A 26,445-nucleotide genomic window follows, 5' to 3' on the forward strand; every position below is an offset into this window, starting at 1 on the left:
CTGAAATAAGAAACTAATTCACAGTTATAATTAGAGGTTTAGATACTCTTCTGTCAGGAATAAAATAAGCAGACAGAAAATCAGTAAGAATATTGAAGACTTGAAGAACACTATTTAAAACAGTTGGACATCAAATTGAATTGACATTTATACATCACTCCATCTAATAAGAGCAGAATCCATATTCTTTTCAAGGGCAGAAAGAACCTTCACCAAGATAATTCATATCATGGGTCATAAAACAAGTCTCGATAAACTTAAAAGATTTAAAATCAAATAACTAAAGCATTGTTTAAAAGATAGGTGACTATATTAGAAGAGGAAAGAGGTTTTGAATCTAAGTTTTAAAATATAGAAATTAAAAGAGCAAATTAAAGTCAAAATAATTAGAAATAAGAATAACAATGAGTGTAAACGGAAATAAATAGAAAAGAGACAAACAGTAGTAAAAAAAAAAAAATCAATGAAAGCAAGAGCTGTTTATTTGGAAAGATCATTCACTTTAATAAACCCTTAGCTAGGCTATAAAAGAAACAAAAAAGACAGGAATATGAAGCATGAAAGATCACTAGAAAGTCTGCAGAGATTAAAAGGATAATGGAATCTTATCAATAACATTTTGGCAATAAACCACACAAACGACTTGCAAGACACAGTAATTAAAATTGACTAAGAAAAAAATAGAAAACAAGCCTTTGAAATTGAATTCATAATTTAAAACATCCCCCCAAAGAAAACTCCAGGTCCAGATGACTTCACTGATTAATTCTTTTAACTCTTTCTTCATTAAAAATTTTTTTGGGGGAGTTCCCATCGTGGCTCAGTGGAAATGAATCTGACCAGTATCCATGAAGACGTAGGTTCGATCCCCGGCCCTGCTTAGTGGGTTAAGGATCTGGCATTGCTGTGAGCTGTGGTGTAGGTTGTAGACGTGGCTTGGATCCCGTGTTGCTGTGGCTGTGGCATAGGCCAGCAGCTACAGCTCCGATTTGAACCCTAGCCTGGGAACCTCCATAGGCCACAGGTGTGGTCCTAAAAAGACCAAAAAAAATTTTTTTTTTCATTTTTTTCATCATTGCAACAGCTTGATGTGGGATCTCAGTTCCCAGACCATGGATTGAAACTGGATCACAGTGGTGAAACCACTGAATTCTAACCACTCGACCACCAAGGAACTCCCTCCACTGATGAATTCTATCAACCATTCAAGGAAGAAACAACTAATCCTAAAGAAATTCTTTAAGAAATACAAAAGAATAGGCGTTCCCGTCGTGGCGCAGTGGTTAACGAATCTGACTAGGACCCATGAGGTTGCAGGTTCGGTCCCTGCCCTTGCTCAGTGGGTTAAGGATCTGGCGTTGCCGTGAGCTGTGGTGTATGTTGCAGACGCGGCTCGGATCCCGTGTTGCTGTGGCTCTGGTGTAGGCTGGCAGCTACAGCTCCGATTAGACCCCTAGCCTGGAAACCTCCATATGCCATGGAAGCAGCCCAAGAAATAGCAAAAAAAAAAAGAAATACAAAAGAATGAAACACATCCCAACTTAGTTTATGAAATCAGTACTACCCCGATAAAAAAAACAACACATGAAGACATTAAAAGAAAAGAAAATTAAATACTATAATCACTCATAAAAACAGATGTAAAATCCATAATGAAATGTTAGCAAATTGATCCAGCTATGCAAAAGGATACTACATGACCACAAAGTATGTCTAGCCCAGATATACGAGGCTGAGTTTATTAGAAACTCAATCAATGTTACATACCATGTTAACAGAATTAAGATATATCAGATCAATTAATGCAGAAAAAAAAGTATATGACAATCTTTCATACTCATTCCTGATAAAAACTCTCAGTAGGTTAGGAAGAGAAAGGAGCTCAGTCAACCTGAAAGAGGATATCTATGGAAAACTAACAATGAACATTATCATTTATAGTAAATGATTAATTTTTCCCTTAAAACCAAGAACAAGATAAGGATATTCATTCTCATGACTTCTACTCATTACTTTTCTGGAAGACCTATACACGCACAAACTTTTAAAAAGGTATACAGATTGGAAAGGAAGAAGTAAAATTGTTTTTGTCTGAAGATGACATGATCATTACACAGAAAGCCTTAGGAATACATTTAAAAAGCTAACAGAACTAATACTTCAGTTTAACAAAACTGCAAGATACAAGGTTAATTTTTATTTATTTTTATTTTTGCCTTTTTAGGGCCATACCCATGGCATATAGAGGTTCCCGGGCTAGGGGTCACACTGGAGTTGTAGCTGCTGGCCTATGCCACAGCCACAGCGTGTCTGGGACCTACACCACAGCTCAAGGCAAGGCTGGATCCTTAACCCACTGAGCGAGGCCAGGGATCAAACTGTGTCCTCGTGGATATTAGTCAGATTCACTTCCGCTGAGCCACAATGGGAACTCCATGGTAAATTTTTTTTTTTTTAAATTGAACAAATAATTGGAAAATGAAATGAAAAATATAATTATATTTACAAATCATCCCCAAACTTGAAATATTTTGGAATACAATCAGGAGGACACATGTAAGGCTTGTATGTTGAGAACCACAAAATACCATTGAGAGAAACTAAAGAAGATATAAATAAATGAGGAGATATATCATATTAATTGATTGGAAGATTTTTATATTATTAAAATAAGAACACTCCACAGATTGATTACCTAGATTAAATGCAATCTGAATCAAAATGTAAAGGTGATGCTAAAACTCACATAGCTAATGCAAAGAATCTAGAACAACTAAAACACCTAAAACATTTTTGGGAGGGGGGGACTCACACTACAAGGATTTCAGACTTACTATAAAGCTACAATCATCGAAGGAAGTAGTATATTTGAGAAAAATGGTATAAACCAATGGAATAGAAGTTAGAGTCCAGAAATATTCCTATACATACATGCTTGACTTATTTTCAGAAAAGTAAGAAAAACAATTTGATGAAAAAAGGATAATCTTTCCACCAAGAGATACTACATCAATTTCATATCCGCATTGAAAAAAAACCCCACAGGAGTTCCCGTCGTGGCGCAGTGGTTAATGAATCCGACTAGGAACCATGAGGTTGCAGGTTCGATCCCTGGCCTTGCTCAGTGGGTTAAGGATCCGGCGTTGCCATGAGCTGAGATGTAGATCGCAGATGTGGCTCGGATCCTGTGTTGCTGTGGCTCTGGCGCAGGCCGGCAGCTACAGCTCCAATTCGACCCCTAGCCTGGGAACCTCCATATGCCGCGGGAGCAGCCCAAGAAATGGTAAAAAGACAAAAAACAAAAAAAACAAACAAACGAAAAAAAACCCCACAGATTTTAACCCTTACTTCACATTGTAAACAAAAATTAACTCACAGCATAGACCTACATGAAAAAGCTAAAACTATAAAACTGCTAAAGGAAAACATAGAGAAATCTTTGTGACTTTTGGATAGACAAAGATTTCTGAGAGAAGACATACCACAAAAAGAAAAAAATTGATTAGTTGAAACTTCATCAAAATTTTAGATGTTCTGGAGTTCCCTTGCGGCTCAGTGTGTTAAGGATCTGGCGTTGTCACTGCAGTGGTGCAGGTTCGATCCCTGGCCTAGAATCTTCTGCATGCCTTAGGTGCAGACCAAAAAAAAATTTTTTTTTAAGTTTAAAATCTTTAAAAGACACTGTTAGGAAAATAAAAAGGCAAGCCACAGAATGGGATAAAACAGAGCTAATAAGCACATGAAACAATGTTCCAATATTCTTATTCATCTGTGAAATACAAAATGAAACTACCATGAGATATCACTATAAACCCACCAGTTTGGCTGAAATCTAAGACTGACCACACCATGAGCTGGCAAGGATGTAGCGCACTTTTCGCACGCAATCGCTGAGAATATAAAATGAGAGAAAGCCTGGAAATTTCTTATAAAACTAAATGTAGGAGTTCCTGTTGTGATGCAGTGGAAACAAATATGGCTGGTGACCATGAGGTTGCCAGTTCGATCCCTGGCCTGGCAAAGTGGTTTAAGGATCCAGCGCTGCCATGAGCTGTGGTGTGGTTTGCAGACGCGGCTTGGATCCTGCATAGCTGTGGCTGTGGCTGTGGCTGAGTCCAATTCGACCCCTAGCCTGGGAACTTCCATATGCCGCAGGTGTGGCCCTAAAAAGCAAATCAAACAACCAACCAACCAAATATATACCTACACTACGACCAAGAAAATTCAAAACGTGTTTGCAAAAGACCTTTACCGAAATGTTCACAATGGCTTTATTTATAATAGTCAAAAATTTAAAACTGCCCAGGTATTCATCAAAAGGAGGAGGCCTAAATAAACTGTGATATATTCAGACAATGGAACTACTCAGAAGGAATGAGCTTAAGCAACAACACAGATGACTCTTAAGAACAATATGCTTGATCAAAGATTCACATTGTGTTAAGTCAAGTTTATGAACAGGTGACACCAATCTAGTAGAAATAATAAAAAGGGCGTTGCCTCTGGAGTAATGGGTAGTGGACTGACTAGAAAGGGGTGTGGAGAGAATTTTCTGGAATGATGCTATAATGTATCACAATTGGAGTCTTAGTTATACAGCTGTATGCATTTGTCGAAATTCATCTAATGGCACACTTCAGTTCTGTGCATTTCACTGTATGTAAACTTTACATTAGAAAAAGTAAATAAATAAAACGCATAAATGTAAATTCCAGTTATTTATATGCATGATGAAGTGTTGAGGGGTGAAGTTCACAATTTACTTCAAAATGCATCAAAAAACTGAGATGAATTGATAAATGAAAAGAGAGGGATAAATGGGCAATTTGTAAGAAAGTAAATATATCTAAATGTTAACTACAGAATCTAGCTAGTGTGTATATGGGTATTCACTGCACAGCTCTTTTACATTTTAAAATTGTAATAAAATGGAAAAAAATTTTAAACTAAAAATTGCAAAAGACTTTTAAAAATATTTAAGCATACTTGAAAAAGAATCAAATGTTACTTGTCAGAAGTGGAAAATATAATGGATAAATTTTTTTAAAACCTCAATGAGGCGTTCCCATTGTGGCTCAGCAGTAACGAACCCAACAAGTATCCATGAGAACGCAGCGGGTTCAATCCTGGGCCTCGCCCAGTGGGTTAAGGAGCCGGTGTTGCCGTGAGCTGTGGTGTAGGTCACAGATGAGGCTCGGATCTGGCATTGCTGTAGCTGTGACATAAGCTGGCAGCTATAGCTCCGATTCGACCCCTAGCCTGGGAACTTCCATATGCTGCAGGTGTGTCCCCAAAAAGACCAAAAAAAAACACAAAAAAACAAAAAAAACAAAAAAAGCCCTCAATGAATAGGTTACATAGTTATTATATAAATACACAGAAATAGCCTACTTAGAGCAAAATAGACCAAAGACTTGAATATACTTTTCATAAAGAAGAACACAGAATAACACACATGTAAAGCTGTTCAACCTCCATAGTAAGGCAGAAACTAAAAACTGAAACCACGACGAGCTACTACTTACACCCACCAGATTCACAGGAAACGTAAAGAATGACTGCAACGACTGGTAGCCAGGATTAGAGCAACAGCAACTCTTATACACAGTTGGTGCAAGTGTAAACTGGTACGACCACAGCTTAACTAGTAAGGCTGGATACATCTAACTCTCTCACCTCGCAGTCCACTACTAGGTATGTACTCCAGGGAAAATCTTACATGTGTGTCAGAAAACTGAAGGAAGATTTCACAGTGGCATCATTTATCATACTAACAATCTAGAAACAACCCAAATGGCCATTATCAGTAGAATAGAGGAGGAGTTTGTGATGTGTAGTCAAACGGAATCCTACACAGCAGTGAAAACAGCTGAATGAAAGCCACGTAGTCAGCTGGGGTTCCTGTTGTGGCTCAGCAGGTTAAGAACCTGACACAGTAACCATAGGATGCAGAGTCAATCCCTGCCCTTGCTGAGTGGGTTAAGGATCCAGTGTTGCTGTGCTGTAGGCTGGCAGTTGCAGCTCTGATTCGACCCCTAGGCTGGGAATTTCTATCGGCAGCGTCTTTGCAGCACCGGGACTCAGGTTTGATCCCTGGCCCGGCACAGTGGGTTAAGGATCCAGTATTGCCACAGCTGTGACATAGGCTGCAGCTGCAGCTTAGATCTGATTCCTGGCCCAGGAACTCCATACGCTGTGGGGTGGCCAAGCAAACAAACAACACAAAAAAGCAAAAAACTATAACGAGAAGTAAATGACAATGATAAAATTCAGGATTTTAGTTTCATTTGAGAAGGAGATAAGATGAGGGAAGACCCGGAGAGAGGCCTCAAAGATAATGAACACTTTCTACTTAAACTGAATGGTAGGTACTCAGATGTTTTATATTATTCATCTTTACAACTTATGTATTAACTTGTGAATATTATTTTGGATCTATTCAAAGTTTATTTAATATAGGTATGATATAATACATGACTGCTACATTGCAAAACTGATCTTTAATAACATTATCTGCCTACCCGAAAAATCTTGTGCATCCTCATGGTGGCTGAACAAAAGATAAATCTTGTGAGAAGCAAGCGAAGAAATTCATCTCCAAAAAACTGGAGAAATGCCTGATCTGCAAAGAGGAGAAAAGTGGCAGTAAAAGGATACATAAGTGGAAAATGCTTATTAAAAGGGAAGAAAGGTTCAGGAAAACCTTCTCGACTTTCCTGCCTTTAAGAAATACCTTTAAAAATTTGAACAATTTAAAACAGTTTTCAACAATTGGAAACCATGAAAGTACATTCCATTAAGTGTGCAGTTGGATTAGTAGGGTACCTATTGAACGTGAATGGGTCAGCAGCTGGGCAATATCACGGTTGATTTTTCGAAGATATTCTTGACACTTTTCCCAGAGGCCTCTACGCATGCTTGACAATCCAGAGACAAATAGGAAGGCCATTAGAGGGTTGTTCAAAAAGAGAGTGAAGAGGCTACCTCGTTGAGATTGATCTGTAATAACAAACATGTTATATATAGAGACAACAGTTTTGCAAAAGATAATTAATGCATTTGAGGAATGTCTCAATGTACTGACAATTTATAAAACTGAACCTATATAATGAAATGATAATTCAACTAAGTAGATGCTGGAACTATAAAAACATATCCCAGGTATGTTGCTGTCTGCTGAAAAAACTCGAGATAGAATCTCATGAACTTAAGAAAAATGGAAATTTAATATATTCCCTTGCTTTTTTCTCTCCAACTAACAACTTCCATGCAAACATGGCAAGTACTGGATCCCAGGCAGCTCCTGATGGAACTCTCTGAGAAGCACCAGAATTGCCAATCTCTTTCCTTTTTCCTTCATTAGTTTGCTCTTTCTCTTCCTGTCCCTTAAGTATCAGTATTTTCTTTCTACACATTGCTGTTCTCAACTACTCCCATAATTTCAGCTATCATTTAGATGCCTCCTAACTCCCAATTCTCTATCTGCAGAAAACTGAGCTCCTCAGGAGTAGAATTGTGCTGTCCCACAGCAGCCACCAGACACTTAAAAGGTGACTGGTCCAAATTGAGACACACTGTGAAGAATAAAAGATACAAAAAGATGCACTGTTAACATTCATTTCACCTGTTTGTTTCTACCTTTTCTTTCGTTTTTCCTTTTCTTTGTTGGCTGCGTCCAAGGCATGTGAACATTCCCAGGCCAAGGATCAAACTCATGCTGCAGCTGTGACCTGCACCACACGTGAGGGAATGCTGGATCCTTAACCCGCTGTGCCACACAGAAACTTCCAGTTTCTACCTTTTTGTAGTGTGGCTACTAGAAAACTTAAAGTCACATGTGACTCCCATTATCTTTCTACAGGACAGAGTAGCTCCAGACTACTGTATTCAACCCAACTCTCAACGATAACCTCCAACTCAACATGCCCAAACTCGAAAGCAGATTCCTTTCCTTTGGTTCGCCTATACATCTGCTTCTTATCTAGTATCACCATCTCTACCAGCACCTCAGCCAGAACCGGACGTGCATCCCTGCCTCTTCTCCCTGACCCCCTTGCATCCAGTCCATCACCGAGTCCTACTGGTTCTCTGGGCTCATCCATGCTCCTCTCCAGCACTTCACAAGGTGAACAGAATGCTCTTTCATGATGCTCCTCTGTTTAAAACCTTTTTTAATGGTGCCCCACTGTCCTCCATTTAAATCTCTTAACAAATCTTGAAGGGTTTTCATAATTCAGTCACACAATCTCAAACTCTACCCTTTAAAACTGGCAGGAACCGCTCTCATGCGTCTAAATGCTCCCTAAACTCTCTCATTGCAGAGCTGTTATCTCAGGGCTCATATGCTATTTCTCAGCTAGAAGACTTTTTTTTTTTTGCTTTTTAGGACCATCCCTGCAGCATGTTCCCAGGCTAGGGGTCAAATTGGAGCTGTAGCCACTGGCCTACACCAGAGCCACAGCAACGCAGGATCCCAACCGCATCTGCAACCTACACCACAGCTCATGGCAACGCCAGATCCTTAACGCACTGAGTCCAGGGATTGAACCCACGTCCTCGTGGATACTAGTTGGGTTCGTTACTGCTGAGCCACGACAGGAACTCCCAGAACACTCTTATTCAAGCACCTAGTTCTACATATTCTTCAGCTCCACTTTAGACATCATTTCATCCACTTTCTTCACTCTCATGGGCTGGTTAGGAGTTCATCTTATGTGTTCCCTGTGCTTCCTCCTAAGAAACACTAAGCGCCTACAGTAATCACCTGTTAGATTGTCTATGTCTTCTACTAGACATGTGACTCTGTGAGCAACGTAACTTTTTATGGTCAGAGTGTAATTGTCAGTGCTTAGCATAGTACGTGGTAAATAAATGTTGATAAATGCTTGTTGAACGAATGAAGTAACTCTTGGTTAAAGAGAGAACTGCAGGCTTCAGATACCGGAGGTACAGGGACTTAATCTGACATCCAAATACTTAGGTATCTGCTAGTTTTGTGTCCAGAAGGGGTACATTCAAGGGACGAGAGGTCTAAGCGTTATAGCACAGATGATAGGATACTGGACCAAGAAATGTTAAGGACGTATATTACAATGAACGTATCAGTAATAATGACAGCATATTCTGAATACTTACTGTGTACCTAGAATTATTTAATGAGGTAGGTACTTTTATTATTTCTATTGGATCAGAAAGAAACTGAGGCACAGAATGGCTAAGTAACATTCCAAGGTCGTATAGCTAGTAAGTGCCTGAGTTGGGACTCAATACAATCAGTTTGCTTCTAGAGTCTGTGTTTTTAGCCTTTGCACAATAAAACCTTTCTGATTAAATAATTGTGGTATTGACCCATTAGTTCATGCAATTTAAAATAAAGCTGTGTCTTGATAGGAAAAATTAATAGCAGAAAGTACTCTCACTTGGAAGGGGTTATTACATTTCTACAGAAATGAGAAGAAACTGGTTAACAAAGTCCTCAAAGCAGGAGAATTTTACCGTTGTTTGAAGGTAAGTTCTATCCCTTAGTAATCTGCCTTTTGGATACATGAACTTAATACTTCTATATGGTTTTCCCTGTGAAATAGCAGAACTTACCTTAAAACAACGGTGAAAAGTCTCCAGCTTCTCTCAGGCATTCAAATGCCGACCATCACTTCGTGTGTCAAACTATGTCAGCAGACAGACTTCTGGCTGGGAAGTAGCAGTAAACTGCCATCTCCCACAGCACTATTCCCAGTTAGGGAGATAGGGAAGCAGTGACAAGTACTGCTAAAACAGGATTAAGGTTGGTTTAGTATTTTACCTAGCTTAATGACTGGGAGTTAGAATTAGATTTTATGTGTTGCTTATTGAGGACAAATTATTAAAGACAAAACCTCTTTTTCATTTCTCAGCCATCTCAGAAATGGCAAAACACTGACCTACCTCTCTGGCACACTGAAAAGAAGTTTTTTTATTAAAAAAAAAAATGCAATGTAAAAGTGTGAATAAAAGAAGCCCTTTAAGTTGTGCCAGTTAGTTTATCCTAACTCTTAGGCATAAACAGAAGTGTTCTAGACTAGAAACCTTACTGTCTCAAAAGACAGCTAAAATGTGTAGCCAGAGATACAGGAAATCATGCTATATGGATGATGACAAGCACACCTGCAAAACAAATTTTAAAATTCACAAATCACGAGTTCCCCAATAGCAAGGAACCAAAACCACTCTTTCTCAAGGATGAGTTACCATTTCTTTTAAAATTATCTCAAGGCCAAACAGTAGCCCTTCAAAGAAGTCTGGTTGTTGGCAAGACTTCTGGGTTTATTTCAGATTGACACCGGCTACTTTAAACATTATGAATCCACAATTGATCATTATAGGTGGGGGGAGACAAAGATCAGATCAGTATTATTCCAAATGTAGATATAAGTTTACTTGCAACCTATAGATATAACAGGGAATGACAGAACATACCTTGTAAAGCTTTTGGATATGCTGTAGGAGAAAGCAAGCAGACTAGTGGCTGTCCAAATAAGTTTGTGAAATTCTGTAATACATAAGAATTTAAAACCTTCATTAAAGAGTTAACCAGTGACAATTACTCAGTAATTTCCCAAAACAAATCACTAGTGTATAGATTGGGCCCTTTTATTCATAAGCAGATGCAGAAACATCAGTAACAGCTGAAGAGGCTGTCATTCATGTATAACTACCACAAATAACAGGCTTTCTTAAAATGGTGAAGTTTTGGAGTTCCCATCTTGGCGCAGCAGAAACGAATCCAACTAGGAACCATGAGATTGCAGGTTCGATCCCTGGCCTCGCTCAGTGGGTTAAGGATCCAGTGTTGCCGTGAGCTGTGGTGAAGGCTGCAGACGTGGCTCAGATCTGGCATTGCTGTGGCTGTGGTGTAGGCCAGTAGCAACAGCTCCAATTAGACCCCTAGCCTGGGAACCTCCATATGCTGCGGGCCCTAAAAAGACAAAAGACCAAAAAAGAAAAAAAAAAAAGGTGAAGTTTCTTAATTGACTGATTTTTAAATACTGATTTTCTTAAATAAAGGCACATACATCTGGCTGTCTACCAAGAGGCTACCCCATGGGGAACATATACTTCTATTCACCGGGGAGAATTTTCCAAGATCTAGGATGTGGCTCTCAGCCTCACAGGCTCGAAAACCTGACTTACTGGTATGTGAAGACTGGATCCACCTCTCACTGTGAATCATATTAATTGCACATACAGGATGATGTGTAAAACCGGAATACCAATGTGTTAATTTACAGTGAGAATTAAACCGACATTCACTGTTCTTGGCGTGATTAAGCATAGCCTTTCCCTAAAGATGAATCTACATGGGAAGCAAAATCACAAACTGTTCAGTTAAAACAACAAAAAAAAAGAAAACTAGTAGTAATCTTAATAAGAAGTGGAAAAAAAAAAAAACAACTAAAAAATACTCCTGAGTGATAAAAATGAATACCTCAAAAAATGTAAAAATTAGAATGAGTTCCTCTCTAAGAACTTGGAGGAATTCATTCTAAAGACGTCATTACATTAATTTATTAAAATTTAAACCAACATCAGAGTTCCTGTTGTGGCTCAGTGGTAATGAACCCTGAGTGGTAATGAAGCCCTAAAAAAGCAAAAAATATAAATAAAAAAAAAAACACGCAACCTCAATAAAAATAGCTATAGATTTTCTCCCTGCAACTGAAATTCTAAACTACATATGGATAAGGTACATTAGCCAGGAAAACTCTGAAAGAGGAGCAAAGAGGAGAATTAGACTCATCAGATATTAAAACATACTTTAAAATTTTTAAAATATGTAGCAGCAATATTAAAAGAGGCAAAAAAAAAAAAAAAAAAAAAAAAAAAAAAAAAAGGAAAAAAATGAAGAGTCCAGGAGTTCCCGTCGTGGCTCAGTGGAAATGAATCCAACTAGTATCCATGAGGATTCCGGTTTGATCCCTGGCCTCGCTCAGTGTGTTAAGGATCTGGTGTTGCTGTGAGCTGTGGTGTAGGTCCAGATGCAGCTTGGATCCCGCGTTGCTGTGGCGTAGGCCGGCAGCTGCCCGCTCTGATTCAACCCCCTAGGCTGGGACCTTCCATATGCCGTAGGCATGGCCCTAAAAAGCAAAAAAAAAAAAAAAAAAAAAAAAAAGAGTCATGAATGTAGACCCCAAAACAGACAGAATTTAAGAATATACAATAAAGAGAACAGTGGAAATGGTAGGAAAAACCAGAGAACTATCTAGGAAAAAATTTGGTACCATATTCTGTACCAAAACCTAGGATGAATTTCAAATATATTGGTAAAAAAACTAAGAGCGCAAAAAGATGTGTTATTTTTATAGCCTAGATCTTCCTATTATGATTAATAAACTCAGTTACAAAAATCAAAGACTTGTGCATAGTAAAATACAGCACGGACTAAATTAAAAGCCAAATGGTGAACTGGGAAAAATATCTGTAACTCACATTACAAATGATTAATCTCCTTAATATAGAAAGCTTTGCCAAATCCATGAGAAAAAGACCACTGATCCAACAGAAAATGGTTGGAAGATAACGGAATTCACAGAAAAGAGAATATAATTGGCTCAAATACATGAAAAGGTGCTCAGCCTTACTGATAACAAGAGAATAAAATCAAAGATACACTAAAATGCCACTGTTTAAACTATCGGTTTAGCAAAATTACCGTAAATTTGAGAATATACACTATTGACAAGAAAATGGGGAAAGAGACACTCTATATAGACAGAAGTATAAATTGGTACAAATTCTTGAGGTGACAGTTTGGCAGTATCTATTAAATTCAAAGCAAGAGGAGTCCCACAACGAGGAGTTTACTCCACCCGTATACTCTCAAACCTGTGAAATAGTATAAGTTCTAAGTTATTTATTTATTTATTTATTTGTCTTTTGTCTTTTTGTTGTTGTTGTTGCTATTTCTTGGGCCGCTCCTGCGGCATATGGAGGTTCCCAGGCTTGGGGTTGAATCGGAGCTGTAGCCACCAGTCTACGCCAGAGCCACAGCAACGCGGGATCCGAGCCACGTCTGCGACCTACACCACAGCTCACGGCAACGCCGTATCGTTAACCCACTGAGCAAGGGCAGGGACAGAACCCGCAACCTCATGGTTCCTAGTCGGATTCGTTAACCACTGCGCCAAGTTCTAAGTTATTTCTTGCAGCATTGTTAAAGGACTTGAAACAACCAAAGGACCAGCAATAAGGGATTGGTAGAATAAATTGTAGCACATCCATATACTGGAATACTATGTAGCTATAAGAAAGAATAAAGAAATTCTTTATGACTTATAAGCAAAGACTGCCAGCATTTCTTACTAAGTGAAAAAAGCAAAGATATAAAACAGTTGCTTATAGCATGTTACTACCATTTATACAGCTAAAAAGACTAAAGACGATGTATTTGTTTGGTTTGCAGATGCATTTTTTAAAAATTCTAGAAGGATAAACAAGAAGCAAACAACAGTGGTTACCTACAAGATGAGACAGTAACTGAGTGCATTGAGACTGGGAAGGATGAAGAGCTACTACAATATGCCTTTTTGAAATTTTTCATTTTGTGATTTTGTGAAAATGATATTGATACAGAAAAACAACTGAAATAATCAGAAATGTCTAGTAATCAAAACACAAAGGGACTAAAATGAATGATATTAAGGAACAGTTTTGAGATAAGGCAGACTGAGACTTTCTTCCACACTGTGGAGACAACCTTCTGGACCCTTGACCATGACACACGTGCTCTTGGAAGTACTAAAATGAACAGTGCTGTTATCTATGTCCCAAGGTCTCCTTTTTCTTTGTGTCCCTTTCTGACCAACCTCTTCTGGTTTTTTTCTTTTCTTTCTTTCTTTCTTTCTTTCTTTCTTTCTTTCTTTCTTTCTTTCTTTCTTTCTTTCTTTCCTTCCTTCCTTCCTTCCGTCTCTCTCTCTCTCTTTCCTTCCTTCCTTCCTTCTTTCTTTCTTTCTTTCTTTCTTTTTGCTTTTTAGGGCCACACCCAGGGCATATGGAGGTTCCTAGGCTAGGGGTCAAATCAGAGCTGCAGCTGCCAGCCTACACCACAGCCACAGCAATGCTGGATCCAAGCTGTGTCTGTGTTCCACACCATAGCTCACGGCAATGCCAGATCCTTAACCCACTGAGTGAGGCCAGGGATCAAACCCACAAGGTCTAGGTTCCTAGTTGGAGTCATTTCCACTGAGCCACAATGGGAAATCCTCTTTTCTTTTTAAAATATTGTGTAGAAAGAGTCAGCAGAACAAGCCTGACCACTATCCTTTGGAAGAGCTGCTCACAAGGTTGGGAACTTAGCTGTGGGGAGGGTTCCCCCATTAGCAGAACCCTGAAGAAACTCCAATTCTACTTAGATTCTGCAAACAAGATGGTTCATGCTGAACGTCTGCCTTCCTTCTGGGAGAATGGCATTTGGCACGTGTCAGGCAGAGGGTGCCTAGGTGGTGAGTCCCCAGTAAAAACCCTGGGCACTGAGTTCCTGCTGAGCTTCCCTGGTAGACATTTCACCCCTGCTGTCTCACTTGTTGTGTGGGAATTAAGTACCAGATGTATGACTTGCACCTACTTTTCTTTGGACTTGACCCCACGTGCCTTTTCTTTTGCTGATTTTGCTCTGTATCTTTTTGCCGTAATTAAATCTTAGTGGTGATGGGACCACATGCTGAGAACTATAAGTCCTCTTGGTGAATCATGGAATCTGTGATCTTGGGAACTCTGATTCTCTTCTATCAGATTATATTTAAATTTTAGGCATGGAAAATATTTTCTTTAAAGTTGCTTCAGAGTTCCTCTCGTGGCACAGTGGAAACGAGGAACCATGAGGTTGTGGGTTCGATCCCTGGCCTCACTCAGCGGGTTAAGGATCCGGTGTTGCTGTGAGCTGTGGTGTAGGTCACAGACACGGCTTGGATCTGGCTTTGCTGTGGCTGTGGTATAGGCCAGGAGCTGTAGCTCCGATTAGACCCCTAGTCTGGGAACCTCCATATGCCTTGGGTGAAGCCCTAAAAAACAAAAACAAAACAAAAAAAAAAAAGTTGCTTCATGTGTCTCTGTTCTAACCCACTCAATACTTAATTTTATGGTTTAACCCCCAATGGATAATCTTATTTTCTTTATCTGCAAGCTTTTGAGACTGTCTCCTATCTGTCTCCATATATGGATTATATGAGTCAATGCTATTATGTTTAAGAAAAATTATGGCAAATATATGTAAATGGAATAGATACTGAAGAAATTTTAACTTTTAAAATTAAAAATAAAAAAATGATTTTTTAAAATTAAAAATAAAATTAATTTTTTTTTCTTTTTATGGCTGCACCTGAGGCACATGGAAGTTCCCAGGCTAAGTACTGAGCTGGAGCTGTAGTTGCAGCCCTACACCACAGCCACAGTAACACCAGATCCAATTTACATTGCGACCTAAGACATAGCCTTGTGGCAACACCGGATCCTTAACCCACTGAGCAAGGCCAGGGATCAAACCCTCATCCTTGCAGACACTGTGTCTGCTGAGCCACAAAGGGAACTCCAAAATTTTTATTTATTTATGTTTAAATTTTTTGTCTTTTCTGGGGCCTAGTCAGATTCGTTAAGCACTGAGCCACTACAGGAACTCCCACAATTTTTAAATACAATTAAAAAATAGATAAAATTACTTTGTGGCAACAGCAGATTGTTAACTTGCTAGGTCGCCAGAAAACTCCCATAAAATAATTTTTAAAAATTAAAATTTCAATTCATTTATTTTTATTATTTTTTTATATTTTATCTTTTTAGGGCCGCACCCATGGCATATGCAGGTTCCCAGGCTAGAGGTCTAATCAGAGCTATAGCTGCCGGCCTTTGCCACAGCCATAGCAACACAATTCAAATAGTATTAAAAATTATGTACCTAGTTCATACATAAGATTGTTACTGAGTTTTGTATATTTACCCCATATCTAACTACTTTGCTGAATTTCTATTCATAGTAACAGTTTTTCTATGATTCTGTTGGACTTTGTGAATATAAAATCATATGACCTACAATTAATAATTTTTTCTTTACAATATTTACATCTCTTATGGTCTGGGTGACTTTTTTACTGTTTTATTTGGGGCATGTTACAAAATTCTGGTCAAGACTAAGACAAGAATAATCATAATGATAGAAGCAAGCATTCTCTTTTTCTTGCTTATTAAGAATATTTTTAGCATTTCTCCCTCTAAGTACAAAGTTCGCTACTTAATATAGAACCTCTTTATCACAGGCTGAGTTTTTCTTTTTCATGAGGAATGGGTACTGAATTTAATACAGATTTTACAAAATGATCATTGAGATATGCAATTTTTTTTAGAGTTTATTACTTTAAAAAAATTACTATGGTTGATTTTCAATGTTCTGTTAATTTCTGCTGTACAGCAAAGTGACCCAGTTATACATTATATATACATACATTATTTTTCTCATATTATCTTTTATCATACTCTATCACAAGTGATTGGATATAGTTCCCTGGGCTATATAGCAGAACCTCATTACTCATCTGTGCTAAATGTAATATAGTCATATCTACTAACCCCAAACTCCCTCCCCCGTCCCCCCTGGCAATTGCAGGTCTGTTCTCTATGTCCATGAGTCTGTTTCTATTCTGTAGATAGGTGATTTGTGCCATATTTTAGATTCCATATATAAGTGATATCATATGGTATTTGTCTTTCTCTGACTTACTTCACTTTTTCTTTTTTTTAGGCCTGCACCTGAGCATAAGGAGGTTCCCAGGCTAGGGGTTGAGTCAGAGCAACAGCTGCCAGCCTACACCACAGCCACAGCAATATAGGATCCAAGCTGCATCTGTGACCTACACCACAGCTCACTGAAATGCTGGATCCCTAACACACTGAAGTGAGGCCAGGGATCGAAACTGTATCCTCCTGGATACTAGTCAGATTCGTTTCTGCTACATCACAGTGGCAACTCCACTGACTTACTTCACTTAGTATGAGAATCCCTAGTTCTATCCATGTTGCTGCAAATGGCATTATTTTGTTCTTTTTTATTCCTGAGTAGCATTGTGTATATGCATCACATCTTCTTAATCCATTCATCTGTGAATGGGCATTTAGGTTGTTTCCATGTCATGGCTATTGCGAATAGTGCTGAAATGAATATAGGGGTGCATAAACCTTTCTGAATGAAAGTTCTGTCCAGACACATGCCCAAGAGTGAGATTACTGGATGATATGGTAGTTCTATATTTAGTTTTCTGAGGTACCTCCATACTGTTTTCCATAGTGGTTGTACCAATTTACATTCCCACCAACAGTGCAGAAGGGGTCCCTTTTCTTCACAATCTCTCCAGCATTTGTTATTTGTAGACTTATTAATAACGGCCATTCTGACAAGTATGAGGTGATACCTCATTGCAGCAGGTGATTTTTCTTATTTATCCTATTGACATAGTATACAAAGTTGACTGATTTTCATGTCTGTAAACTTCATGTATCATTCAGATAAACTTTTGATAGATTTTTCTATTAATAGGTCTATTTACTGGTATTTTATTTTATAATTTTTTTTTTTTTTTTTTTTTTTTTTTTTTTTAAGGCCGCACCTGTGGCACATGGAAGCTCCCGGGCTAGGGGTCAAATCAGAGTTGCAGCTGCCAGCTTACACCACAGCCACAGGAACACCAGATCTGAGCTGTACCTGTGACCTAACGCCCCAAGCCAGATCCTTAACCTGCCAAGCAAGGCCAGGAATCAAACCCACATCCTCGTGGATACTACCTGGGTTCTCAACCTGCTGAGCCACAGTGGGAACTCTAAAAATTTTCTAATCTATACTTATAAACTAATCTGGGATGGAGTTTTTTGTATGTGCCATTTTTGTCTTGAAATAGTGTCACTATTATAATGATTCCTATCATTTACTGAATGGTCACTACTTTCTAGGAACTATCCTTGGATTTTTATCTTCTAACTTGTAATCTTAACAATCCTATAAAATCAGCACAGAGAAGGAAAAAGGGGCTCAGAAAAGACCAAGGCCACACTCAAGGTCATACAAGTGTCTTGTGGCCTAATTGTTATAGAATAAATTGGGTATTTTCTGATCTTTTCCCTTGCTCTAAAATTGTGCAGACTAACAGTTTAAAAGGACTTATTGCTGAACCTAAAAAGGCTAGAGCCTTTTTTTATGGGGAAAGGGAAACAACTCTGATGACTTTCTGTGTACTCTTTTATACCCTATGATTGGGCTTTTCAGATTTCCCTTCCTGTGGCCATCAGGGTTTTTTTTTTTTCCTACTAGAAATTATCTATTTAACTGAGGCTTTAAAACACCTTACAACTTTAAAATAGTACATAGTGTCCTTTTCTTTAAAACTTCTCTTCTTCAATAGATACTCATTAAACTTACAGACAAGACACTGTCCTAGGTGCTAGGGATACTGCAGTAAACAAAACAATGTAAAAACAAACAAACCCGGTCTTCCTGGAGCTGACATTTAGATGGGGGTAGAGGTGGCAAGTAGAGATCCAGAGTAAACAAAGACATTATTTGTAGTATCATAGAAGGTTGATCAAACACCTGGAAAACAATGTGGGTATTTTGGGAAGGGGATTCCGAGTGGGGGGAATAGAACAGAGATATCCTAAGCAGAAGACCGACAGGTGTGTCTGAGGAAGAGCAAAGTCAGTGTGGATGAGAGAACTGAGTGATAGGAAGACCAGCCAGAGACGATTGGAGATGCACTGGAGGAGAAGGAGGAGGCGTGTGAGGGCAGAAAACACAAAGCCTTGACTGAGTGAGACGAGGAGCCTTTGGAGACTTTGAGTAGACAAGGGATGTGATCTGACTTCCAGGCACACTCTGAAGGGGAGGGAGTAAGGGCAGAAAGAGGAAGCCTAGTTAGAAGCTACTGCAATAATTCAGGGCAGCCATGAGGGTGACACAGACCAGGGTGATGGCTGTGGAGGTGGTAAGATTCTGAGTATGTTAGTTATAACCAAGAGAACATCCTGAAATGGATGTGGGTGTGAGAAAAAGAGAAGTCATGTATAAAGCCAAGCATTTGGGCTAGGGTAACAACACAGATCAAAGCACCATGGTCGTTAACTGATATAAGGAAAGCTGGATGTGGAAGAGGTCTAGAAATTCTGTCTTGGGCATGTTACGTTTGCAATCTCTATGAGAATTACCAAGTAGAGATGTGGAGTAGGTAGATTATATTCAAGTCTGGGGTAACTGAGACAGGTCTGGGTTGGAGACATAAATGGGGACACAGTCAGCACAGAGATAGCAATTAAAGTAAAGAAATTACATAAGCGCAGCAAGGGAGCCAGGTTTAGTTGGAGAAGAGGAGCAAGGACAGAGCCTCCAACAAGAGGGCAGAGTTTTCATGAGGAAAAACCAGAAGAGGAGACAGAGAAAATAAGCTGATGCCAGGCCTCTTTTGCCCCGAGGCAATCGAAAACTTGAATTTAGGTTTTAAACACTTTATTCAATTCCTGTGTTCTGGTTGCCGCTGTGGCATGCGTAAGTTCCCAGGCCAGGGACTGAACCACGCCACAGCAGCTACCTGAGCCACAGCAGTAACAACGCCAGGCTTTCAACCCGCTACACCACCAAGGAATTCCTTAAAGGCTTTAAACAGAGAAGGGGACAGAAGTCAGAGCTCTGCCTAAGATGGAAGTCTAAAAGAAAACCAGCCCTATTAGATTGGAATCCCAAGGGCTATAGCCTTAGTATAAGGATGAACCAAAACCAAATTTCGCACCTTCCTGCCCCTACGGACGACCACTCCTCAGAGAACTACAAGAAAATTTTTCTTGATGCAGAGCAGAACAGAGGCAAAGCAAACAAAAGAAATGAACCAGGGGAGTTCCCGTCGTGGCGCAGTGGTTAACGAATCCGACTAGGAACCATGAGGTTGCAGGTTCGGTCCCTGCCCTTGCTCAGTGGGTTAACGATCCGGCGTTGCGGTGAGCTATGGTGTAGGCTGCAGACGCGGCTCGGATCCCGTGTTGCTGTGGCTCTGGCGTAGGCCAGTGGCTACAGCTCCGACTAGACCCCTAGCCTGGGAACCTCCATATGCCGCGGGAGCGGCCCAAGAAATAGCAACAACAACAACAACAACAACAACAAAGACAAAAGACAAAAAAAAAAAAAAAAAAAAAGAAAAGAAATGAACCAGTCCTAAGGGTTTTAACTGTAAGCCAGCAACCTTTGTGCGTTTGCAGTCCAAATTCATACTGCCTATCCTCCAAACCTGGTCCCCAAGTGGCAATGCCTCCAGGTGTCCAGCAGAAGCAAATGCAGACCCTCTCCAGATGAAAGTACCAGCATTCTAGGGGTCACTGAATTTCCCACACAAAGTTTTAAGGATAACAAGAAAGATCTAGTCAAAGAAAATCAGGCACATAAGGATACAAAAATAGCAAAGGGTGTCTTTAAGCAGCAAAAGTAGATTTCAGGTGTAAGAATTACCATATATATAATAAATAATATAATAAGCATGCTTATTAAGTTTAAACAATGAAGAACAAATGTGAAAACAGAAAGCAAGGAACTAAGGGCAATGAATTATTTGAAAAAAAAAACTAAACAGAACTTCCTGAAATGAAAACCATCACAACTAATATAAGACTCAATACATAAATGAATTTAATATCATGTTAGTCACAGCTGAAGAATGAATTTGGGAACTGAAAGCTAGATCAAAAGAAATTATCCAAATCTCAACCAGAGAAGCAAAAAGATGACAAACATAGAAGGGAAATCAAGAGACATGCACAACACAGTGAGAATGATATATGCCACAAAAGAAATAAAAGAGGAGCTGGGGGCACAGCCAAGATTTGGAGACAACGGCTGACAATTTTCTAGCAATAATGAAAAATTCCCACCTACCAATTTAAGAAGTTCAGCAAATCCCAATAGGTTAAACATAAAGAAATAAAACCTAGATATATCACAGTATAGCTGCAGAATGCCAAAAACAAAGAGATGATCTTTCAAAGTATCAAGGAAGAAACGGAATAAGGCTGATGGTCAGAGGAGCGCTTAAATAATCTTATTATGATGGTAAATGCCTTCACAGTCCACAGCAATCTGCAGCCATCAGCCAGACACTTTACAACAAGGCTGTTTAGATAAATATGATTGTTTTGACAAATGTGTATATTTTAGGCATGTTTATTGCCAGTGATCCAGCTCTGTCATAAATAATTAAATACTCAAAGGATTTTCTTCTTCCAAAGAAAAGAAAGCAGAACTGAAAGAAGTGTTGCCGAAAATGACAGGAATCTTTTGAACAACCTCATGTTACTACGTTAAACAAAAAAACAAAAAAACACCACAACCCACATTGCTGCAGATAAGGCCTATTCCCTAATGGAAATTTGAGAGCCAAAATGTGGGCCATACTTGTTACATTATGGATCTTGGCATTTCAATCCCTCTCCTCTGAAATGAGGCTCAGGCTAGCATGAAAAGCTCTTCTTTTTCTGAATGTAGAAACAGCTTGGGCTTTGGAATAAGAAAGACTGCTGGAATCAATTAGCCGAGATACTTAACCTCCATAGGCAGCTTCTTCAACTATAAAATAAGGTAATAGTGCCTGTCTTTAGTCATTCAACGTATTTATTACCGATCTTTTAAGTGTGAAGTACTGGATATATAAAGATACAAATATAGGCAGATATGATCACACATAGACTTTAGGGAAAACATAGCATAATGCCAACAGAGATTTATATTCCATGCAGAACTGCTGAGTCGGCTCTATGAATATGACCAGACCATGAAGGAAGACCTGAAGACACTGACATCAGAGGGGCCCCAACTGAAGGCCCAGGCAGATCATCACACTGAGCAGTTCACTGTGACAAGACCCACGCAAAACCTCAGAGATTCCGACCACTTTGCTAGCTTCCACTTTTAAATCAAAGCAGACGAGCAAAAGTTATGAGACTCTGAGGAAAGTCTCTAAAATGAAATACGCAGGAAAAACACCAGAAAACATTCCGCGTGGAAGAAAGAGATACCATGTGAGGAGCATATTAAAAATGATCATTGATATTCTCCAAGGTAAGAGAAGATACTTCAACCAACATAAAAACCAATTATATATGTGCATGTATATATGTTTTACATGCACACATATACATCTGTATCTTTATGAAAGAAACGTCTAGAGAACAAACGAAAAAATCTCAATAAAGGGTTGGAAGATAAAGGCAAGAGAATTTCGTAGAGAGGAAAAAGACGGGAAGATGGAAGTTAAAGGGCAAAAAAATCATAGGACTAGACCAGAAGGTTCAATATATGAATGACAAAAATTCCCAAAAGAAAGAAGGGAGAAAAGGGAGGGAAGGAAATCCCTGAAATAACTCAAGAGAATGGGCAGTTTCCAGATTGAAAGGACTCACCAAGTACATGAGTCACGGTTAAAGACCATGGGCAAGGACCCAGACCTGGGCACACTGTTAAGAAGCTGAAAAATACTGGAGACAAAGAGAAGATCCTATAAATTTCCAGAGACTGAAAATAAGTCACGTGAATGGATCCAGAATCAGAACACTTTGTATTTCTTTCTTTCTTTCTTTTTTTTTTTTTTTGTCTTTTGTCTTTTGTCTTTTCTAGGGCTGCACCTGCAGCATATGGAGGTTCCCAGGCTACAGGTTGAATCAGAGCTGTAGCCGCCGGCCTACACCACAGCCACAGCAACGCGGGATCCGAGCCACATCTGCAACCTACACCACAGCTCATGGCAACATCAGATCCTTAACCCACTGAGCAAGGCCAGGGATTGAACCCGCAACCTCATGGTTCCCAGTCGGATTCCTTAACCACTGAGCCACAACAGGGACTCCAGAACACTTTGTATTTTTTAAGAAATACTTTGAAGCTAGAAGGCAATGCAATCATGCTTTCTAAATTCTCAAGGGAAATAATTTTGAATTGATACCGTCATTTAAGTGTGAAGGTCAATCAAAGATATTTGCAGAACTGCAAGACCTCAAAAATTTTACTTCATAGTCACCCTCTCTGCACTTTATTGAAGATGCTGCATCAAAATGAGAGAATAAACAAGCATTCAAGAGGAAGATGTAGGATTCAGGAAATAAGGGGTCCAATATAGAAGAGAAATGAAGAATTCCCAGAATAATGATGAAAAGAGATTCTGGGAGTTCCCACTGTGGCTCAGCAGTAAAAAACCCGACTAGTATCCATGAGGACAAGGGTTCGATCCCTGGCCCCACTCAGTGGGTTAAGGATCTGGTGTTGCTGGGAACTGTGGTGTAGGTCGCAGACTCGGATCAGATCCCACATTGCTATAGCTGTGGCATAAGCCGGCAGCTGTAGCTCTACTTCGACCACTAGCCTGGGAACTTCCATGTGCTGCAGGTGCCCTAAAAAGACAAAAAAGAAAGGAAGAAAAGAGATTCTGGGATGAGAGGTGTGCAGTACATAAAGAGAGCACTGGTCCAGAGGCTCTGGGAAGTAATTCACTCCAAAGATAAAACTAAGAGAATGATGCAACTGAACAACCTAAAAGAAGATTTAGACAATGGGTGAGGAGCTTGGGGTTGAATCTGTGAAAAGATCAGAAAAAAAACAAGGAGCAAAGATAAACATTAATTGCTCCAGGAAAAGTAGAAAGTTACACAGGAAAGAAAACATTTACTATGTGGTTTAGCTGTTAAAAGCATTGTAGAGTCATAATAGTGTAAGCACCAAATATTCAGTGAAAATTTAAAATTATAAGTCCACTATGTGGACAAAAGTTTATAAAAGGGTATGACTATGGATTGGGGATAGGAAGGGGAAAGAAAGCTAAATTTTTCTTCAGAATGGGATAGTAATACATGACACCTAAAACAGATGAATCAAGAAATATTAATACTAGCAGGTAATTTATTTATTTATTTATTTGTCTTTTTTAGGGCCGCACCTGCAGCATATGGAGGTTCCCAGGCTAGGGGTCTAATCAGAGCTGTAGCCGCCAGTCTACACCAGAGCCACAGCAATGTGGGATCCGAGCCTCGTCAGTGAACTACACCACAGCTCATGGCAACACCGGGTCCTTAACCCACTGAGCAAGGCCAGGGATCGAACCTGCAACCTCATGGTTCCTAGTCGGATTCGTTAACAACTGAACCATAATAGAAACTCCTTTTTTTTTTTTTCTTTTTTTTTCCTTACTAGCAGGTAATTTAGAAAAATAATGGTTAAATACCAAGACAATCAAAAGTACAAAAGTACTGCTGTGTACAAAAAGATGTTCACAGTAGCCTCTGAAAAGAGACAGAGTTAGGGTAAAAAGAGCAGGAGACTGCTGTTTTTAGTAACCCTTGGTGGAAGCTGTTGGCTGAGTAGTTCTGACCCTGACCACACAAGGGAATGATACTGATGCCTGAGACCCAGGCAGGTCAAGCAAACCAGTGTTACAGGAGGTGGAGCCCAGGTACAAGTGGTTTTGAAGAAGGCTCTGAATGTTTCTGATGCACAGAAAAGAGTTGAGAACCACAGCTTCGAACTATATTCATGATTTGCTTTCATAAAAATAAAAAAGTAATATTTAAATGAAGAAATACACACGAAATGCTGTATTTATACAAAAAAACATTTAGAAAACACTTATGTTCTTATGTATGAAATGCCTATAAGAAATAATAGGTCAGTCAGTTCCCCTTTTTCATTAGAAATTTGCCAAATGGTAGTTTAAGACTTTTTATGTGCTTTGTAAGTAAATATCAAATACTTTCACATGTTAACACAGAAAACAGCACACTTGATGCAGAGGCATTAGACATTTTTAAAAGACCAAATTGGTCTGCGTCACGCTGTGATTTGTCTATGACACATGGGCTCCCCATTTTTAATGCCTAAAGATCCGATGTTTTCCTCGCTTTAATCTTCTAGAGGAGCAATATTACGTGTCATCAAAAGCAAACAAACACAAAAATCTTTCAATTATTCCACTGTTATCCTGGTTAACAGAGTTAAAATCTAGAGTTAAATCGCAATACAATATGGCTCTGTCACACAATGGACAGCGCTTTGGACTTCTCCAGAGTTAAATCACAATACATAATTTATAAACATGACGGCGTTTTTTAAAAAATCCGTATCTAGGAGTTCCCGTCGTGGAGCAGCGGAAAAGAATACAACTAGAAACCGTGAGGTTGCAGGTTCGATCCCTGATCTCGCTCAGTGGGTTAAGGATCTGGTGGCACTGTGAGCTGTGGTGTAGGCCGGCAGCTGTAGCCCGATTAGACCCCTTGACTGGGAACCTCCATATGCCATGGGTGTGGCCCTAAAAAGCAAAAAAAAAAAATCACCATCTAATACTCATTCTACACTCAAACAACACTCTGGAAATAGCAGGTATGCAATATGAATGACACTCTTGAGATTATAAAAGATGGGATCAAGTGATGTCCAATTAAATTGAGAAAAATTAATAGATTGTTAAAATACTTTAACTGCCTGCTCTATCATAGTAAGCACCACACCTGACCTGGTGCATCAACATATTCTGTTACATCATTAAACTATGGCAAATGATTCCTTTTCACTGACAAAGGCATAGAATGTTTCTTTCGAATTCTGGGGAGATACTAAAAGCCTGGGCTCTTTTGGTTTTATACCTTTAAATGGGGTAACCAATAAAACTTTTTCTTCAGTAGCTTCCCGCTCTCTCAAAAAGATTAAAAACAATAACATCCACATGATTTAAGAAAGTACTCAGATAATTTTCCTAAAAATCAGAAGTTGTAATGCTAAACTTGACAAAATGGTAGCAGGAAACATGAGGAACAATTTAGGGTAAGTTGGAGGCTATTGGAATTCAGACTTTAACTCTGAAAAGTAAAGCTAAGCATGAAAATTAGATGGAAAACATGCTTGAAGTCAGCCCTCTTGGCTACCAGACATTTCTACTGCTCCCCTGAAATAAACCTATTAATAATGCTTCTCCATCTAATCATATGTACGCCCACAAGAGAAACAGTTCTAATTGGCAGATCTGTTTTTCTAGCATATTTCCACTAATGAAACACTCTGACCACATACGAAAGACTCCAAAAATTATGTTTTCATTTGCCTGTAAATGACTATAGTTTGAATTTTAACATTCAGCTTTAACGTATCTGGCTAATGCCATTCTTTAAATAATCATTAAAAACCAGTGCTTCAACAGCAAACTTTAAAACAATGGATTTTCAAGTCAGATCCTTGTTATTTATTTCAGCATTCAGGTTCATCTTTTTTCACTTTCTATCAAAAAGTGTAAAAATAAAAAAAGAATTAAGCGCACCTAAAACACCTTATGTTGATATTCAATGACTGTAACTATAGAACATGGGGTAGAAATTTCACTTCAACTACAGCAGCTCAGTGGGTAGAGGGGAAAAGTATGGATA

At 39.0% G+C, this 26,445-nt stretch overlaps 1 protein-coding gene across 11 annotated transcripts in view; it reads right to left on the reverse strand.

The window, feature by feature from the left end:
* The window catches only part of SCAI (suppressor of cancer cell invasion), a 156,434-nt gene that overhangs the window by 12,153 nt on the left and 117,836 nt on the right, over window positions 1-26,445 (reverse strand). For 3 of the 11 annotated variants that reach the window (XR_014827233.1, XR_014827227.1, XR_014827230.1), the window contains 4 exons: window positions 10,456-10,528; window positions 9,595-9,768; window positions 6,826-6,999; window positions 6,522-6,622 (listed from right to left, as the gene is read on the reverse strand). Coding sequence is in view for 2 of the 11 variants with exons in the window: in XM_084996037.1 (XP_084852163.1) it covers window positions 6,522-6,622; window positions 6,826-6,999; window positions 10,456-10,528 (348 nt within the window). In the remaining 9 variants the exon portion in view is untranslated. The remainder of the gene's footprint in view (window positions 1-6,521; window positions 6,623-6,825; window positions 7,000-9,594; window positions 9,769-10,455; window positions 10,529-26,445) is intronic. The other 8 variants (XR_014827234.1, XR_014827228.1, XR_014827232.1 and 5 more) reach the window with 3 other exon arrangements.

The sequence above is a fragment of the Sus scrofa genome, chromosome 1 (assembly GCF_054392235.1).
Source record: "Sus scrofa isolate SSC_HxYL_T2T_F1_AM1 chromosome 1, Sscrofa_HxYL_maternal_Yorkshire_Landrace_v2.0, whole genome shotgun sequence".
NCBI classification, from domain to species: Eukaryota; Metazoa; Chordata; class Mammalia; order Artiodactyla; family Suidae; genus Sus; species Sus scrofa.